Raw genomic sequence first — 16,620 nt, 5'->3', positions numbered from 1 at the left:
GGGGGGCAATGAGGGCCATGGGGGGATGGGGTGAGGGAGATGGCACCAATGAGGGCCATGGGGGGATGGGGTAAGGGAGATGGAGGGGCACTGAGGGCCATGGGGGGATGGGGACATGGAGGAGGTGAGGGGGATGGGGAGGTGGTGGAGGATTGGAGTGGATGGAGGGAGATGGGAACATGGCACCGAGTTTGAAGCCTGCCCTGGTCTCAGGAAGGGTGTGTGTGCGCGCTTGGTCTCAGCCTCCTGCACCTCTGCCAGGGAACTGGGGGGCCTTCTGAGCCTGTGCACTCCCACGAGGACTCCCCCAGGACCCCTAGGACAAATGTGTCCTAGGTGAATACGAGGGTGTGGAGGGAAGAGAGAGGTTGGAGGGTGTGGGGGTCAGGGGTTTTCTCTGGGCACCGCTGAGCGGCCCCACCCTGTCCCCAGCTGGTGGCTGGCATCAAGTACTACTTGACAGTGGAAATGGGGAGCACAGCCTGCCGCAAGACCGCGGTGACCGGAGACCGCAGTGTGGACCTCACCATCTGCCCCCTGGCCACAGGCGCACAGCAGGAGGTAACAGCACCATGCCCCCAGTCCTCCACAGCCACCAGAGGCCCCAAGCTGTCCAGCCTGAACTGGTCTGGCTGGCCAGGCCCATGTCTGACTGGACCTGTTGGGCCTTCTGGGTGACTCAGTCCCCCAGGCCAGGGTGGGGTGCAGGGAGGAGAGACTGCAGCTTCCCAGGCATGGGGAGGTTAGCGAGAAAGATCTGGGGTCTGGCCCTGGCCATCTGATGAGTGGCCCCTTGGGCAGTGACTGCCCCTCTTCACAGGCTGTTGGGAGGTGGCAGCCTGTGGGGCCACGTTCACCCCCTTCCCCCGTGCTCTCTCTGCAGAAGCTGCGCTGCGACTTTGAGATGCTAGTGGTTCCCTGGCAGAACAGCTCCCAGCTTCTGAAGCATGACTGTGTGCCGCTCTACTAGGCCCACGGGCCGTGGCTTGAGCGCCGGCTGGGGTGGGAGCAGGCGGCTGCGGTGGAGGGGGCTCCAGGGTCCTGGGCCATGTCACAATAAAGTGCTAACGCTGCGTCTGTCCTGCGTTGGTCTCTTCTGAATGCTTCGCATCCCTCCTGGCAGCTCCCCAGACCCCGTGCTGCCAGCACCCAAAACACCACAGCTGAGCTTCCTCTGGCCCAGCCCACACACGGCTGAGGGAGCTGTTCGGCCCCCAAACCTGAGGTCCCAAACACCCCACCCACAGTCACAGACATAGAGGAACGCACCTCCAGAGACTCAGTGTTCTCAGAGTTAACGGCTGGGAGTCACGGCCGAGGGTGATGCTCAAGACTCGGCAGGGGCTGGTGGCGGTGGGTGCTCTGGGAAGGGTGTGCCCTGCACTCCCAGCATCCAAGAGGAACTTAGGTGGCACCTGGTGGCTCAGCCTGGTGGAACCCAGGACACTGTGTTCTCAGCCTATGAGGATTCCTATACCTGCACAAGGCCCAGAAAGGTCCCCTTGGAGGGACCCAGATTGGATTTACTCACAGGAGGGATGGGGGACAGAGTCAATTTACTGCCATTTTTAAAAAACTGATTTGTGACAGTATTTGCAATTTGTGTTTGCCTTTTGAATTTGTGGCTACGATTCATACTACACGCACACACACACAACACACACAGAACTGCTCAACACACCATACCCACACACACAACACACACAACTGCTCAACACACCACACCCACACACACAACACACACACAACTGCTCAGCACACCACACCCACACGCACAACACACACACAACTGCTCAGCACACCACACACACACACACAACACACACACAACTGCTCAACACACCACACACACACACACACAACTGCTCAACACACCACACACACACACACACACAACTGCTCAACACACCACACACACACGCACAGAACTGCGCAACACACCACACACACACACACAAACTGCGCAACACACCACACACACGCACACACACACAGAACTGCTCAACACACCACACCCACACCCACACAGAACTGTGCAGCACACCACACACACCCACACACACACACACAACTGCTCAACACACCACACACACCCACACACAGAACCCCCCCCACAAACCCACATACACTCAGATGCTCCCAGACACACACACATCCAGAGAAACACAAACACCACAACCTAACAACCCAGAGGCACAGACACAAACACAGAGACGCCCACACCCCCCCAAGAAACAACCCGGAGACGTACACAGACCCCTGGACACACACACCCAGAGACCCAGGTGCCCACGCCCAGAGGTGTCCCTCAGCCTCACCAGCACACCCACACCTGGGGCAGGATGGGCAGTAACTGGGTCCCCAGGGAGCACTGGGTGTTGGCACCATCAGGCCCAGACAAAGAGAACTACCGTGGCTGGAGAGGGCACCCAGACGGCCCCCCTGCCCTCCTAGCAAGCCCTCCTGCCCTCACTTGTGCCTGCCCAGTCCTCTGCCCAAGGCTGGGACCTAAAGAACAGCTCCAGCTCTGGGGTCCCAGCCCCCAGGTCTCAGCTCTGGGGTGGGGGTGGGGAGAGGAACATAGACACTGACTCCCATGTGGAGTCGGAGGAGCTGAGGGGTTGAGCTTGACAGCAGTTAGGGGTGCAGGGAAAACCGTCTCCAGCTCTGCTTCTGGCTGAGTCTGTCAGGTATGACAGCTCAGGAGGGCCACTACGTACCACCAAGTAGGAGCCTCCCGCTCTGCTGGCACAGGATCTCCCGGAGAAAACCACACCCACTGCCGTCGAGTCAATTCCGACTCATAGAACTGCCCCCCAGGGTTGCCAAGGCTGTAAGTTTTCACAGAAGCAGACTACCACATCTTTCTTCTGTGGAGCCACTGGTGGGTTTGAACCATCGAATTCTGGTTAGCAGCTGAGCGCTTAACCACTGCACCACCAGGGCTCCTTCTGGCACAAGATGGGCGGCAGGAAATGCTTGTTGAATGAATGTGTGAGGTGGCAAGGCGAGGCAGAGAAGTCTGCCAGGTGGCCTCCCCGCCCCTGGAATCTGTGCCCAGACCCAGATGACACTTCTTTGGCACAGTCCCTTCTGGGGCCCTGGGCCAGCCAGCCCTCTCTGCAGGCCAGGGAGGGGAGGTGCTGCTCCTGCTGAGGCCCCAGGCATCATCGCAGCCTCGCCAGTGAAGTCGGGGGATGGTTGGCAAAGTCCCATCCCTGCCTCCCTCCAGCCTGCACTCCACGCTGTGCTTACGTCTACTAGAGGAGGGGCAGGTGTTTGAGGTAGTGGAAGACAGCCCCTCTGGGTGGGGAGACCCGGGGCCAGGGCTGGGCTTGAGCAGGACTCCATGCCAGGTATCGAGTGCCCTGCAGTGACCCAGGCACTCGGGGGCCGTGGTCAGTGCTTGTTGGATGAAGGCAGACAAGCAGTGCCCCACCACCACCCCAGCCATGGGGACAGGGCTCTGGGCACCCCCCTGCCACTCCAGTCATGGGGACAGGGCTCTGGGCATCCCCCTGCCACTCCAGTCACGGGGACAGGGCTCTGGGCATCCCCCTGGCACTCCAGTCACGGGGACAGGGCTCTGGGCATCCCCCTGGCACTCCAGTCATGGAGACAGGGCTCTGGGCACCCTGCCCAGGTTAGGCGGAGAGGAGGGGCTCAATCTAAGCCCCAGACCAGGCATGGCAGGGAGCAGTTTCCCCTCTTAACAAGGACTCATCTATTCTGGGCACCACACTGCTGCCCCCACCCCACCCCCACCGGAGCGGAGAACTTGTGCAGCCTCCACCCCCCTCCCCTCACTGAAGGTCTTCAGTCTGACCTAGGAAGGGCAATAACCTCCCACTCCGAGCTTGTGATGCCCCATTGGGTTGGCACCCTTACTCTGGATGCTGAGGGTCCTGGTATGCCCAGGTTCCAGGGCTCTGAGCCCCCATTCCTGGAGCCCACTTGTCCCCCACCCTGACAACACTGGGCTGCTCCAGCCTGTTCTTTTTCTCCTGACTCCTGGGCCAGTGGAGCCTCCTCCCCAAGACAGGGCTGCTCTGTCCCCTCCAGCACACGCAGCCCTGAATCTGGTCACTTTCCCAGGCCTTGGTCCAACCAGTGAGGACATGGAGCCACCTGGGGATTTAAAGCTCTGTTGGGACCTCAGCTCTGCAGGGCCCGAAGATCATTCCAGCAGATTCCAGGACTTGTTCCAACCCACTACCACCCCCAGTTGTGGGGACAGGGACTCTGGGGATCTTGCCCAGGTCAGACTGAGAGGAGCGGGAGCTTGTAGCTTGCCAGACGCAAGACCCTCTGCACAGGTCACTTCCTGAAGTCCTCTTCTCCAGCCTGTGGGATGAGAGTCAGGGAGGGTGAATGAGCCAGCTCCCCCTCTGCCTTCCAGATCTCATGAATCCCCTCCCCGACCCCTCAGAGTCCTCCTTCCTCCCTGGCCCCTCCCCCTTGATCTGCCTAGTTCACCTCAAAAGTAGTGTCCACAATCTCATCGATGACGCACGCCTGGGATCGGAACTTCTGTTGATGGTGCTCCACCCCAGCCACCAGCTGCAGGAAGTGGAACAGCAGCTCCTTCTGCCTGAGGACAGGAAGGGGAAAAGGGCCAGGGCTGAGCTGACCCACCTGGCTGGGTGTGAGGTAAAGAATTTAAATTTACCCAAAGAATTTCATCTATGTCTTTGATCCTTGGCAGATAACATTCAAAACCTTGGAATTTCCCCAGTGATGGAAGTGTCTTTAATGAAGCCTCCACACCACACCTGAGGGTTTTTGCTGATGAGGTCACTGAATTGGGAGCTGATCAGGCCAGGAAGACTACAGGGCAGTGATATCAGTGGACCTTAGGAGTCCCTGAGTAGCACAAATGGTTAACCGCTCGACTACTAGCGGATAGGTTGGTGGTTTGGACCCATCCAGAGGTACCTCAGAAGACAGTCCTGGCAAACTGCTCTGAAAGGTCACAGCCTTGAAAACCCTTTGGAGCAGTTCTATTCTGCACACATAGGGCCACCATGAGTTGGGGAATTGAGTTGATTGAAACTAACATGATTCAATCAATCATGCCTACATAATGAGACCCCCCATGAAGGCTCTGGACACAGAAGCTCCATGGGTGTCATGGATTGAACTGTGTCCCCCCAAAATGTGTGTCAACTTGGCTAGGCCATAATTCCCAGTATCGTGCAGTTGTCCATTATTTTGTCATCTGATGTGATTTTCCTGCGTGTTGTAAATCCTACTTCTATGTTAATAAGGCAGGATTAGAGGCAATTATGTTAATGAGGCAGGACTCAATCTACAAGATTAGGTTGTGTCTTGAGTCCATCTCTTTTGAGATAAAAAAGAGAGAAGCGAGCAGAGACAGGGGGACCCAATACCAGCAAGAAAGTAGTGCCAGAAGCAGAGCGTGTCCTTTGGACCTGGGGTCCCTGCACTGAGATGCTCCTAGATCAGGGGAAGATTGATGACAAGAACCTTCTAGAGTCAACAGAGAAAGCCTTCCTCTGGAGCTGGTGCCCTGAATTTGGACTTCTAGCCTACTAGACTTTGAGAGAATAAATTTCTCTTTGTTAAAGCCATTCACTTATGGTCTGTCTGTTATAGCAGCACTAGATAACTAAGACAGAATTTGGTACCAGAAGAGTGGGGTGCTGCTCTAACAGATACCTAAAATGTGGAAGCAGTTCTGAAACTGTGAATGGATAGGGGCTGGAAGAATTTTAAAGTGAGTAATAGTAAAAGCGGAGCCCTGGTGGCACAGTGGTTAAGAGCTCAGGTTGCCAACCAAAAGATCAGCAGTTCAAATCCATCAGCTGCTCCTTGGAAACCCTGTGGGACAGTTCTATTCTGTCCTGCAGGGTCACTATGAGTCAGAATTGACTCAACGGCAATGGGTGGGTTTATAATAGTAAAAGCCTAGATTGCCTTGAAGAGACTGTTCGTGGAATTATGGACGTCAAAAACAGTTCTGGTGAGGGCTCAGAAGGAAATGAGGGGAGCTGTTATGCTAGAGACAGCGCAGACGGCGAGAAGCAGCAGCAGAGAAATGGCAGCAGCAGACTAGGAGACCAGCGCTAGACAGTACTAGTGCCAACCCATGGAGCGAGAGAGCTGAATGCCTTTGCACAGGAAGCTTCCAGGAGGAATGGGGTGCCTCCTAGCATGTATCAGTAGAGCTAGGCTTGCTAACCCATGGAGCAAGAGAGCTGAGTGATTTCTGGCTGAAGTTTACTGGCTGAGTGGGGTGCTTCCAGGCACTTATGGAGCTAAACAGCTTTGGAACACTTGCCCCAGAAGGGCAGATGCAGGCAATAAGGCTTGAGGGGCCAAGAGGCCAAGAAACCAGGAAGTAGAAGCTGAAGAGACAAGGAGCACAGGAAGGAGAGCTGCCTCAGTCTCAAAGGGTAGGGCCACTACCTCTGGGGTCTCAAAGGGTGGAGTCGCCACACAGATAGACTAGGAGAATGCGGCCACCCAAATTCGAAGGATCAGAGTTGCTGTTTCAGTGGGCCTGGAAAGCAGAGCTGAAACCCAGAGCCGAGGTGCCTCCACTCAGAATCCGGAGAGTGTGGCCAATACCTAAGAGTCTGAGGGGTGGGACCATTGTCTAAACGGTCTCAGAGAACAGGATTATTTTCGAGGCTTGAGGGCTAAAGTAATGTGTTCTGCTGACTTGTTTGGTGCCTGTTATCCCTTCTTTCCCTCCAATTTGTCTCATTAGTAATAGAAATGTCTGCTTTGTACCTGTTCCACCATTGTGCTTTGGAAGCAGATAACTTTATTCTAAATTTCACTGATGAGGAGGAATTTTGCAGAAGATGAGATTTTGGACTTGGAGTTGATGTAAGACTTTTGCAATGAGTGAATGTGTTTTACATGTGACAAGGACATGAATTTTTGAGGGTCAAAGGGTGTAATGGCATGGATTGGATTGTGTCCCCCAAAAATGTATGTCAACTTAGCTAGGCCGTGATTCCCAGTATTGTGTGGTCGGCCACCATTTTATCATCTGATGTGATTTTCCTATGTATTGTAAATCCTCCCTCTATGATGTTAACAAGGCAGGATTAGAGGCAGTTATGTTAATGAGGCAGGACTCCCTCTACAAGTTTAGGTTGTATTTTAAGCCAATCTCTTTCGATATATAAAAGAAAGAAGCGAGCATGGAGACAAGGGGACCTCATACCACCAAGAAAGTAGTGCCAGGAGCAGAGCGTGTCCTTTGGACCTGGGGTCCCTGTGCTGAGAAACTCCTAGTCCAGGGGAAGATTAATGACAAGGACCTTCCTCCAGTGTCGACAGAGAAAGCCTTCCCCTGGAGCTGGCTCCCTGAATTCGTACTTGTAGCCTACTAGACTGTGAGAGAATAAATTTCTCTTTGTTAAAGCCATCCACCTGTGGTATCTGTGTTACATTAGCACTAGAAGACTAAGACAATGGGCTTCCTGGTTGGTGAAAGACATCAATGCACGTGGGAGGGTAATCTATCCTTTGGGACATGGAACCTCCGTGTTGGGAATCCTCCCAAACCTCACCCTATGTGTCTCTTTGTTTGTATCCTTTTTGCTATAATAAAACTGTAGTCATTAAGTTTAGCACTTTCCTGAGTTCTGAGTCATTCTAGTGAATTAGTGAACCCAAGGGAGTAGTGGGAGCCAGTGGATCAGAAGTGAGGGGGACCTGGGGACTTATGGCTGGCATCCTGAAGAGGTAGTGGGAAAACCCCAAATTTGTAGGCAGCAAGTCAGAAGTAAGGGTGTGGTGGGGACACCCAATCTTTTAACTGGCATCTGAGGTCTTGGACAGACTTGGCAGTCTGGAGCACCGTGCTGTTTGTCTTGTGAACTCTGACTTCGCTCCGGGAGGTTACGGTCAGAGGAAGACGTGCTGCATGCTGGGGTCAGAAAAGAAGCAGAACAGAGGGGAACAGAACTAACAATAAATTGATTTGATTGGTCCTTACAGTTTGGTGTCAGAAAAATGTGATTTGATTTTTTTCCCAGCCCTAGGCCTTTTGGCTCCCCAGAGCCACTGGGCCAGCTCTTCTTGCCTGCCTTCCCCTCTACACACTTACATCACTGAGACTTCCATCCCAGCCATGGACACAACTTCTCTGACTGTGGCCTTTCATGATGTGTCTCCTTTTTCACATGTAGAAAAGTCTCCAAGTCTGCCTAGACCACAGAGGCCTCTGGCTATTATTTACTCCACCAACCATCCACCCCTCCATCCCTCCACATACCAACTCACCCACCCATCTACCTATGGACACTTTCACCGTGCTATGCAATCAGTCATCCATCTAAACACCCATCCACTCAACCATCTACCCATCCATCCACCCATCTACCTATCCATTCACTCACCCATCCATCCATCCAACTATGCTTTCACCCATCTACTCACTTAGCTATCCCCCTACCCATCTACCTATCTACCCCTTCACCATGGTTTGCAGTCAGTCATCCATCAAACACCTGTCCATCTATCCATCCATCCATTCACTCACCCAATTGCCCATTCATCAACCCATTCATCAGTCTGTCTGCCTTATCAATCCATCCATCAATTAACACTGAAAGCACCCAATGCTGTAAGGTGCTCTGAGGATAGAGGTGAACAATACAAAGCGCTTGCCCTCAAGAAGCTCAATCTGTGGCAGAGCCAGAGAAGCAAACCAATACCCTGTGATAAGTATAAATACAGGGTGCAGAGGGGTCCAGAGGAGGAAAAGCTCACCCAGTATTGGGGACTGAGAAAGGCTTCCAGAGGAAGTGTCATTTGGGCTTCAGCAGGGAGCATAACTGGAAGACTAGGGGTGCGCCTTGGGGAAGGATATTTCAGACACTGGATGACTCAAAGGTGGAGTCCCTCAGAAAAGGTCAAAGCAAGGAACTTGGACCTTATTTAAGGGTGGCAGGAGCCGTGGTAGGGTTTTATGCATTGAACAAAGCCCACTCCCATTGAGCAGAAACGGACTGGTATTGGCCATTTTGAGTCATATGGTCTACTCTGCCGGGACACCACTAGTCTGTCAGTTTGTCGTACTATGATGACTTGCATGTTACTGTGATGCTGGAAGCTCTGCCACCAGTATTTCAAATACCGGCAGGGTCACTCATGGTAGACAGGTTTCTGTGGAGCTTCTAGGCTAAGACAGACTAGGAAGAAGGACCTGGCAATCTACTTCTAAAAAATACCGGCCAGTGAAAACCTTATGAACAGCAGAGAACTGCCAGAAATTCAAGCTGGGATCAGAAGAGGACGTGGGATGAGGGATATCATTGCTGATGTCAGATGGATCTTGGCTGAGAGCAGAGAATACCAGAAAGATGTGCACTTTTGTTTTATTGACTATGCAACGGCATTTGACTGTGTGAATCATAACAAATTATATATAACATTGCAGAAAATGGGAATTCCAGAACACTCCCTTGTGCTCATGAGGAACCTGTACAGCACAAGGGGATACTGTGTGGTTTAAAATCAGGAAAGGTGTGCATCAGAGTTGTATCCTTTCATCATACTTATTCAATCTGTATGCTGAGCAAATAATTCAAGAAGCTGGACTACGTAAAGAAGAATGTGGCATCAGGATTGGAGGAAGACTCATTAACAACATGCAATATGCAGATAATACAACTTGCTTGCTGAAACCACTTACTAATGAAGATCGAAGACTACAGCCTTCTGTATGGATTACACCTCAACATAAAAAAAAATCCTCACAACTGGACCGATAAGCAACATGGAGAAAAGATTGAAGTTGTCAAGGATTTCATTTTACTTGGATCCACAATCAACGCACGTGGAACCATCAGTCAGGAAATCAAATGACCTATTGCATTGGGCAGATCTGCTGCAAAAGACCTCTTTAAAGTGTTAAAAAGCAAAGACATCACTTTGAGGACTAAGGAGATCCTGATCCAAGCCACGGTATTTCTAATTGCCTCAGATGCCTTTGAAAGTTGGACAACAAATAATGAAGACTGAAGAAGAATCGATGCCTTTGAATTATGGTGTTGGCGAAGAATATTGAATATACCATGGACTGCCAAAAGAACGAACAAATCTGTCTTGGAAGAAGTACAGCTAGAATGCTCCTTAGAAGTGAGGATGCAAGACTTCTCTGGAGAAGGATATCATGCTTGGTAAAGTAGAGGGTCAGTGGAAAAAGGAAGACCCTCAACAAGATGGATTGACACAGTGGTTGCAACAATGGGCTCAAACATAGCAATGATTGTGAGGATGGCACAAGATCAGATGATGTTTGGTTCTATCGTACATGGGGTTGCTGTGAGTCAGAACTGACTTGATGGCACCTAACAACAACAACTCTCCCAGTGGAGATGGACCAGTGGGGAAGAGACTGGAAGCCAAGAAACCACCAAGGAAAGCACTAGAGTCCTAGAGACTTCCATCCTCAGCCGTGGCCAAGGAGCATGGAGAATGGACAGGAGAGTGAACCCAGAAGTGAGGCAACCTTGGCCTTGGCCCTTGGCCTCAGAGGAGCTCTCCTGGCCCTTGTAGACACTGCTAATGGGACTCTTCAGGTGGTGATGGGTCCTGGCTATGCAGGAGCCATCATGGTATCCTCGTGGTGACCCATACCCCTTCCAGAGAGGCCGGCAATGCCCTTCCCTTCCCACCCCTGGATCAGGCCTCCAGACCTCTCCCCACAGACCTGAGGCCTCCCCCTCCCTTTGCATCTCCTTACTTCTCAGTCATGTTCCCAAATTTCTTCTCGATCAGCTGCTTACGCATGGTCTCTTCACTCACCTTCTCTTCAGCCTCTGGATTTAGAGGAAGACGGATGAGGGTCAAGAAGATGCCTGGATTCAGAGAGGGGGGTGGAGGGCAAAGGAGGCAAGGGGAAACCCCGTAGTCATAGAGATACTCAGGGGCTAAAAGAGTTTCTGTCCAGGATGCCCCAAAGAGACTACTTCTCTGGGTGTATAGTGTAGGGCAGTTTTGTTTCTTTGCCTGTCCAGTATCCATTCCTCCTTCTTCTGATAAAAGCACCCCAATTTCCCTGAGGAACCACCCCTCCATGTTGTCTAGCTGAGGTTGACCTCACCCCCAGCTCCAAGGACATGTGACTTAGGGCTGGCCAATCAGAGCAGCCTATCCTTCTGGCTACAGTGACTGCTTCAGAAATGGACAAGTAGTTCAGAGCAAAGGAGACTCCTTTCTGGGACTCGGGGTGCTAAAACCAGTTGTCCTTGAGTTGATTCTAATTCAGGGCAACCCCATGTGTTCCAGAGTACAACTGCACTCTATGGGGTTTTCAATGGCTGTGATCCTTTGCAAGTAGATCTCCGGGACTTTCTTCCAAGATGCCTTTGGGTGAATTCAAACAGCCAAACTTTTGGTTAGTAGTTGAGCGCTTAACCATTTGCACCACCCAGGGACTCCTAGGGATGGATGATCTGTGAGGATTTGGGACTAGAGTTGCAGGTGGCCATTTTGCCACCACAAAGGAAGAGCTACCCAGGGAACAAAACCACACAGAGTTACAGAGCAGAGATATGGAAGGAGAACAAGCCTCAATCATCATTTGAGTCCTGGATCCAGCTATTCCTGAAGGTCCACATAGCCCCCCACTTGCCAAGTAATGTGAGCCAATAGACTGCCTTTTTTGCTTAAGCCATTTGGCACTGAGTGTCCATGATGGAAAATGTGGTGAGGGACCAGTGACCCCAGAGAACTGTTGGTGACCATAAGGGTGGGATTCTGAAGTTCTGAGGAACTTGTAGATGCATAAGAAACATCATTTTTGTAGACTTGCAATCCATGTCAAATAAATTTAGACAAGTGTGTATAACACGTGGACAAAACCATCAATGGCAGTTGAAACCATCCCATGTAAGACCTATTGCTATAAACTGTTGACGGAAACAAGTGTTTGGTGCAGGATTGTGTGGCTAATCAGTTGCTTTGCGAATGGGTCTTTCAAGAATTGATTGTTAGTTTACTTGGCTTTTTGAGGATTGTCTCAGAGCCCTTGGGATCAAAGTCCTATCCACAGAAAGATCTCCCGAGTCTCAGATTCTAAAGTGCTAACACTGAGGCTGGAATTCTCTGTCTGGCTGTGGGAGGAGAGGAGGTGAAGGGAGAGAGCAGCCCACCCTGAGGTCAGCAGATAGGGCCAGGGCAGGCAGGGCGGCACCTGCTTTGCTGAGTTCTGTCAGCGAGTCGTCCAGCAGCTTTTCGTGGATCCGGGCGGCCCTCTAGGAAGAAGAGGCCTTCATCTGGCCGAGCTCCCACACCCGCCCATCCCTGGAGCTCCCTCTTCCCTTCCCTTCGGGACACAGCTGTCCTGGTGTTTCCCTGATCTCATCCACCTGCCCCACCCGACTCCGAACCTCCTGCTTCACTTTCTCCAGGCCTTTGAGCAGGGCCATCTGGAAGTTATCCACCAGGACAGCAATCACCAGGCTGGGGGCAGAAGGCACTCTCAAGGAGGGGACCTAGGAGAAGCTGTGCCCGTCCCCTGGTGATAGGGCTGGGGGTGGGGTTGCCCGAGGGTGAGAGAGGAGAAATGAAGCTGAACACAGCGTTGGGGAGGCTCTCACTTGAGGAAGATGAAGTATTGGATGATGATGTAAATCATGAGAATGGGAATGATGTACCAGGCGCCTGGGAGAGAGGGGTCGTTCCAACTGTGAGCTCCCAGCCTGCCTCCCCACACCCCTGCCAGCAGGCATCATAAGCCCCACTTGACAGACAGTGTAACTGAGCCCTCAGGGTCTGCCCACCAGCCTTGAATGGCCAGACCCTGCCCTCCACCCAGCCCGAGGCTGCCCTGCCTTGGGCCCGGCTGTCCAGATAGATGAGGGACCAGTCGTCCAGGGTGAGCATGGTGAAGAGCGTGAAGATGGTGGTGAAGATGTTCCGGAAGCGTTTGGGATCCGATTGGCGGAAGAGTGCCCGGAGCACCACGGAGAAGAGGACTGCCTGTTCAGGGCCAACACAGTCCTGTCCCCCGCCACGGTGCCCCCTCCCTGCCGGCACTGCTTGTCTCTGCCCCAGCCCCCACAGCACAGGATACAGAGGCAGGTGAACATAAGAATGAGGATGGCCGTGATGGACGGCAGGGACCGGGCCAGCGTCCCGGTCACTTCCTGGAGGCTGGTGAGGATGCTGTGGGCAGAGGTCGAGAGGGCAGCTGACTGAGCAGGGCTGGGGTGGGCCTAGCTGGGGGAGCCTGTGCCCACAGCCAGAGCTGACCCTGAAGGCAGGAGATTCCTGATTTGTTAGTAACTTGGGTGAGAGTTGGCCCCTCCGGGGAAAATGGAGAAACTGCTCCCAGCAGAGGGCGGGAGGCATGTCAGAAGTGGGCTGGGGTCTACTGCCTCCCCTCCCCTGTCCCTTGAGCAGATCACAGTGGATTCTCTGGGAGCCCAGGCCTCCGTCCCCTCCTCCTTCGGAGTCCCCGCAGTGGGTGGGCAGCTGTGACCACGCTGACCTGAACCTCAGCAGGACCCGGAGGGCTCTCAGGGCACGCAGGCTCTTGAAGACCTTGAGGACCCGATAGATGCTTTGTTTATAGACGGAGCGTGAGAAGGAGGAGTTGAGCTGCACGAGCAGGAAGTCCAGCACGGCCATGACCATGATGAAGAAGTCTGTGGACACGGGTGTCTGACTGGCCCTTAGCTCATACCCCCAGCACTCCCCACGGCAACACCCCTACCCCTGCCCCTCTGTGTCCTCAGCCTCCTTCAGGCAGCCCAGTAGCTCCCACTACACACACACACACACACACACACACACACACACACACACACACACACACACACACACACACACACACACACACACACACACACTGGCCCCATCCTCACCCACCTAGATTGTTCCAAGCATCAGAAAAATACTTGAAGCCCAGGGCCATGATCTTCAGCACGGCTTCCACTATGTAAATGCACAAGAAGATGGAGTCCATGGCCATGAAGTACCACTCTGCAGGGATATCAGAGCTCACTCAGGACTGTTACCAGCGCCTGCAGCACCTCGCCCTCCCCCTCATCCAAAACACCTAGGTTCTCTCTGGCTCTGCCCTGCAGGCCTGTGTGCCTCAGTTTCCTTGACTGTAAAACAAGGATAATAACCGTCTGCCTCATAGGGTTATTGTGAGCATTAAATGAATTTAACACAGCGCTTAGAACAGAGCCTGACACTGAGCACGCAAGAAACATCCGCCATTATTATTTATTGTTATTACCCCTCCTCAGTTTCTGTGCCCTGTGGCAGGTCCTTTCTTTCACCCAGTTCCACGGGGCTTTAGAGGCTACCCCTGCTCAGGCTTTCCACTCTCCCTTCTCCAGGGAGTCCTCAGGGTCACCTGGTTACTCCGCAGACCCTGGAATCTGGGTACACTTCCCACCCAAAGCAGCATATTTAGAGCTGATGCGCCACCTGGTGGCCATAGCCATGAACAGCCCATTCTCCAGCTTAGCTGGTCTGTCTGTGGCTGGCTGTTTGACCCCTGGGATAGCTTGCTGAGCCTCATCTCTCACAGGGGCGATGCCATCTACTTCCCAGGGGTGAAGAGCAAGTGATATAAGGTATGTAAATCTCCCAGCATTGGGTCAGGCCCATAGAAGGCCCTCAAACAGTGTGCGTGACCTCCACGTGACCAAGGCTCACTACTTGGTTCTTACCGCCCCGGACCTCCACTTCAGCAAAGGTCTGGACCACCAGCATGATGGTGTTGAGGCAGATGATCAGGAAGATGAAGGCTTCGAAGGCCAGGGAGTTGATCAGGTACTGGAGCCTTTCCCGGAGCCACTGAATGAAGAAGCTTAACTTTTCACACAGCCGATGGGACAGGTCCCCAGTGTGCAGTCTCTTGTGAGTGCGCTGGATCCGGGCAGCTGTGAGGGCCTTGAGAGTCAGTGCAGGCGGTGGGCGGGGTCCCAGGCACCCTGGCAGGCTGGGTCAGCGCTCATGCCTGCCTGCCTGCCTTTTCCTCTCTCACTCACTGAGGGGCCCCAATGCTAGTTCTGTGCTGCTGCCACAGGCCTGACCCACTCCATGGCAGGCACCAGTCTGTTTGGGATTTGGAGTCTGCTCGAGCCGCTCTTGAGGGCTCATGCTCTCACACGCCATGCCCTTCTTTGCTCTGACTGCAACCTCTGCATGCAAAGTCCACTCCTCCTCACACCCATTCTCCTGGGAGGCTCTCCTTCTCCCTTAAAGACAGTGTCTGTCTTCCCTACCCCCATTCATTAGACACTCACCCCCTCTGTGCTCCCACAGCTCCTTGGTCATAAGACTGTTGCCATGTTTACTGAACTCCTACTAGGAGCCAAGTGTGGGGGCTTGTGAGTTCAAAGCCAAGGTCCCTCCCTGCCTTCACGTACAAGGCCCTCATTCAGTCACTAGTTCCCATTCCCTGTCCTCAAGAAGCTTACAGTTGAGAGGGGAAATATGGACAGATAGATCTGCCGTGGCAAATGCTCTGAAAAGGAAGTGGACAGGCCCCCATCACTGGATGGTCTGTGATTGGTTATTTAAGTGACCACTCCCCAGCCTTGGAGTCCCCTAGAGGGCAGGGATTGTATCAGATCCTGCCCTAGGCTGCCAATGCCCAGGCAGGCCAGACACCTACATTAGATAACAGCAAATATTTGAGAAATGAATGTGTGAATGAATAAAGCAGTGAGTGAGTGAACAAACAACTTACAGCTTGGAAGGTACGTATTTCAAGGAATAAAAGATGGGGCAATGAACAGTCATGTAAGTGAATGGCCAATGGAATACGTATGATCTGCTGAAGGACCTGGGTTCGGTCCGCCAGGCAGCGGAATTTAGGATGGGGAGAGGGCTGGGTAAAGACTTACTTTTTTGCTTCTGAAATTGCTCATCTTTGGACCAGTTTTCCATTTCTGAGGTGGAAGTGGCCTGGGGATAGACTTTGCTGGAGGCCTGAAAGCCTCTTGAGTGAACTGCACTGTGGGACTGAGAGTGGTCTGAGCCCTCACTGTGTGGCATACTGTAGTGGAGGGCTGTTACAGAGCTGATGGAGCGAATGGTCATGCTGTGGGATGAGTGTGGGCCAAATGATTGGGAGGCATCACGATGGTACTCCCCGTAACGCTGCTCATTGGGGAAATCCATGGAAGGATGAACACTACGGAGACACTCGCTGCCAGGAAGCTCGCTGTGGTGGTGCTGTCCATGGTGGTGCCCTCCATGGTAGAAATGCTCACCACGGTGGTGATGCTCACCATGGTGGGGACGCTCGCCATGGTGGTACTCCCCAGGGTAGTGCTCACCATGGGGGTGAGGCAAGCCACTGTAGTAGGACCCCTCATTGGATTGGTGGGAATAGGCCTCTTCATGGTGAGAAGGCCCTCCATGGTGGTAGCCTTCATGGTGATGGAACCTACTACGGTGGTGGGGGCCACTAGAGTAGTTGGACTCTTCAGAGTGGTAAGGCTCGTCTTGGTGATGTGTCTCACCATGGTGGGCCTCACCATGACGATAGGCCTCACTGTGGCGATGAAGCCTACCATGGTGGTAGTATCCACCATGGGGGTGGTGGGATAAGTTCTCACCATGGTAGTGGGACCCACTATGATGGTGGGACCCACTGTGGTGGTA

General features: G+C 53.0%; 2 protein-coding genes across 2 annotated transcripts in view; one reads left to right on the top strand and one right to left on the bottom strand.

The window, feature by feature from the left end:
* CST6 (cystatin E/M) overlaps positions 1-970 on the top strand; it is a 1,855-nt gene extending 885 nt beyond the window's left edge. The window contains exons 2-3 of the mRNA XM_004383906.1: positions 433-561; positions 884-970. Coding sequence (XP_004383963.1) covers positions 433-561; positions 884-970 — 216 coding nt within the window. The remainder of the gene's footprint in view (positions 1-432; positions 562-883) is intronic.
* A 3,347-nt stretch (positions 971-4,317) lies between these two features.
* On the bottom strand, positions 4,318-16,532 carry CATSPER1 (cation channel sperm associated 1). The gene is made up of 13 exons (XM_023738119.1): positions 16,227-16,532; positions 15,858-16,113; positions 14,676-14,888; positions 13,861-13,974; positions 13,481-13,637; positions 13,064-13,155; positions 12,822-12,965; positions 12,588-12,651; positions 12,378-12,450; positions 12,182-12,242; positions 10,730-10,805; positions 4,477-4,591; positions 4,318-4,344 (listed from the first exon to the last, which is right to left on the bottom strand). Exons 1-13 carry the CDS (start codon positions 16,530-16,532, stop codon positions 4,318-4,320), a joined length of 1,698 nt encoding a protein of 565 aa, XP_023593887.1.
* Between the last annotated feature and the right edge of the window lie 88 nt (positions 16,533-16,620).

Source organism: Trichechus manatus, unplaced genomic scaffold, assembly GCF_000243295.1.
Source record: "Trichechus manatus latirostris isolate Lorelei unplaced genomic scaffold, TriManLat1.0 scaffold00113, whole genome shotgun sequence".
Taxonomy (NCBI): Eukaryota; Metazoa; Chordata; class Mammalia; order Sirenia; family Trichechidae; genus Trichechus; species Trichechus manatus.
The sequence above is the reverse complement of the archived record's forward strand: the minus strand, read 5'-3'. Positions and strand labels throughout refer to the sequence as shown.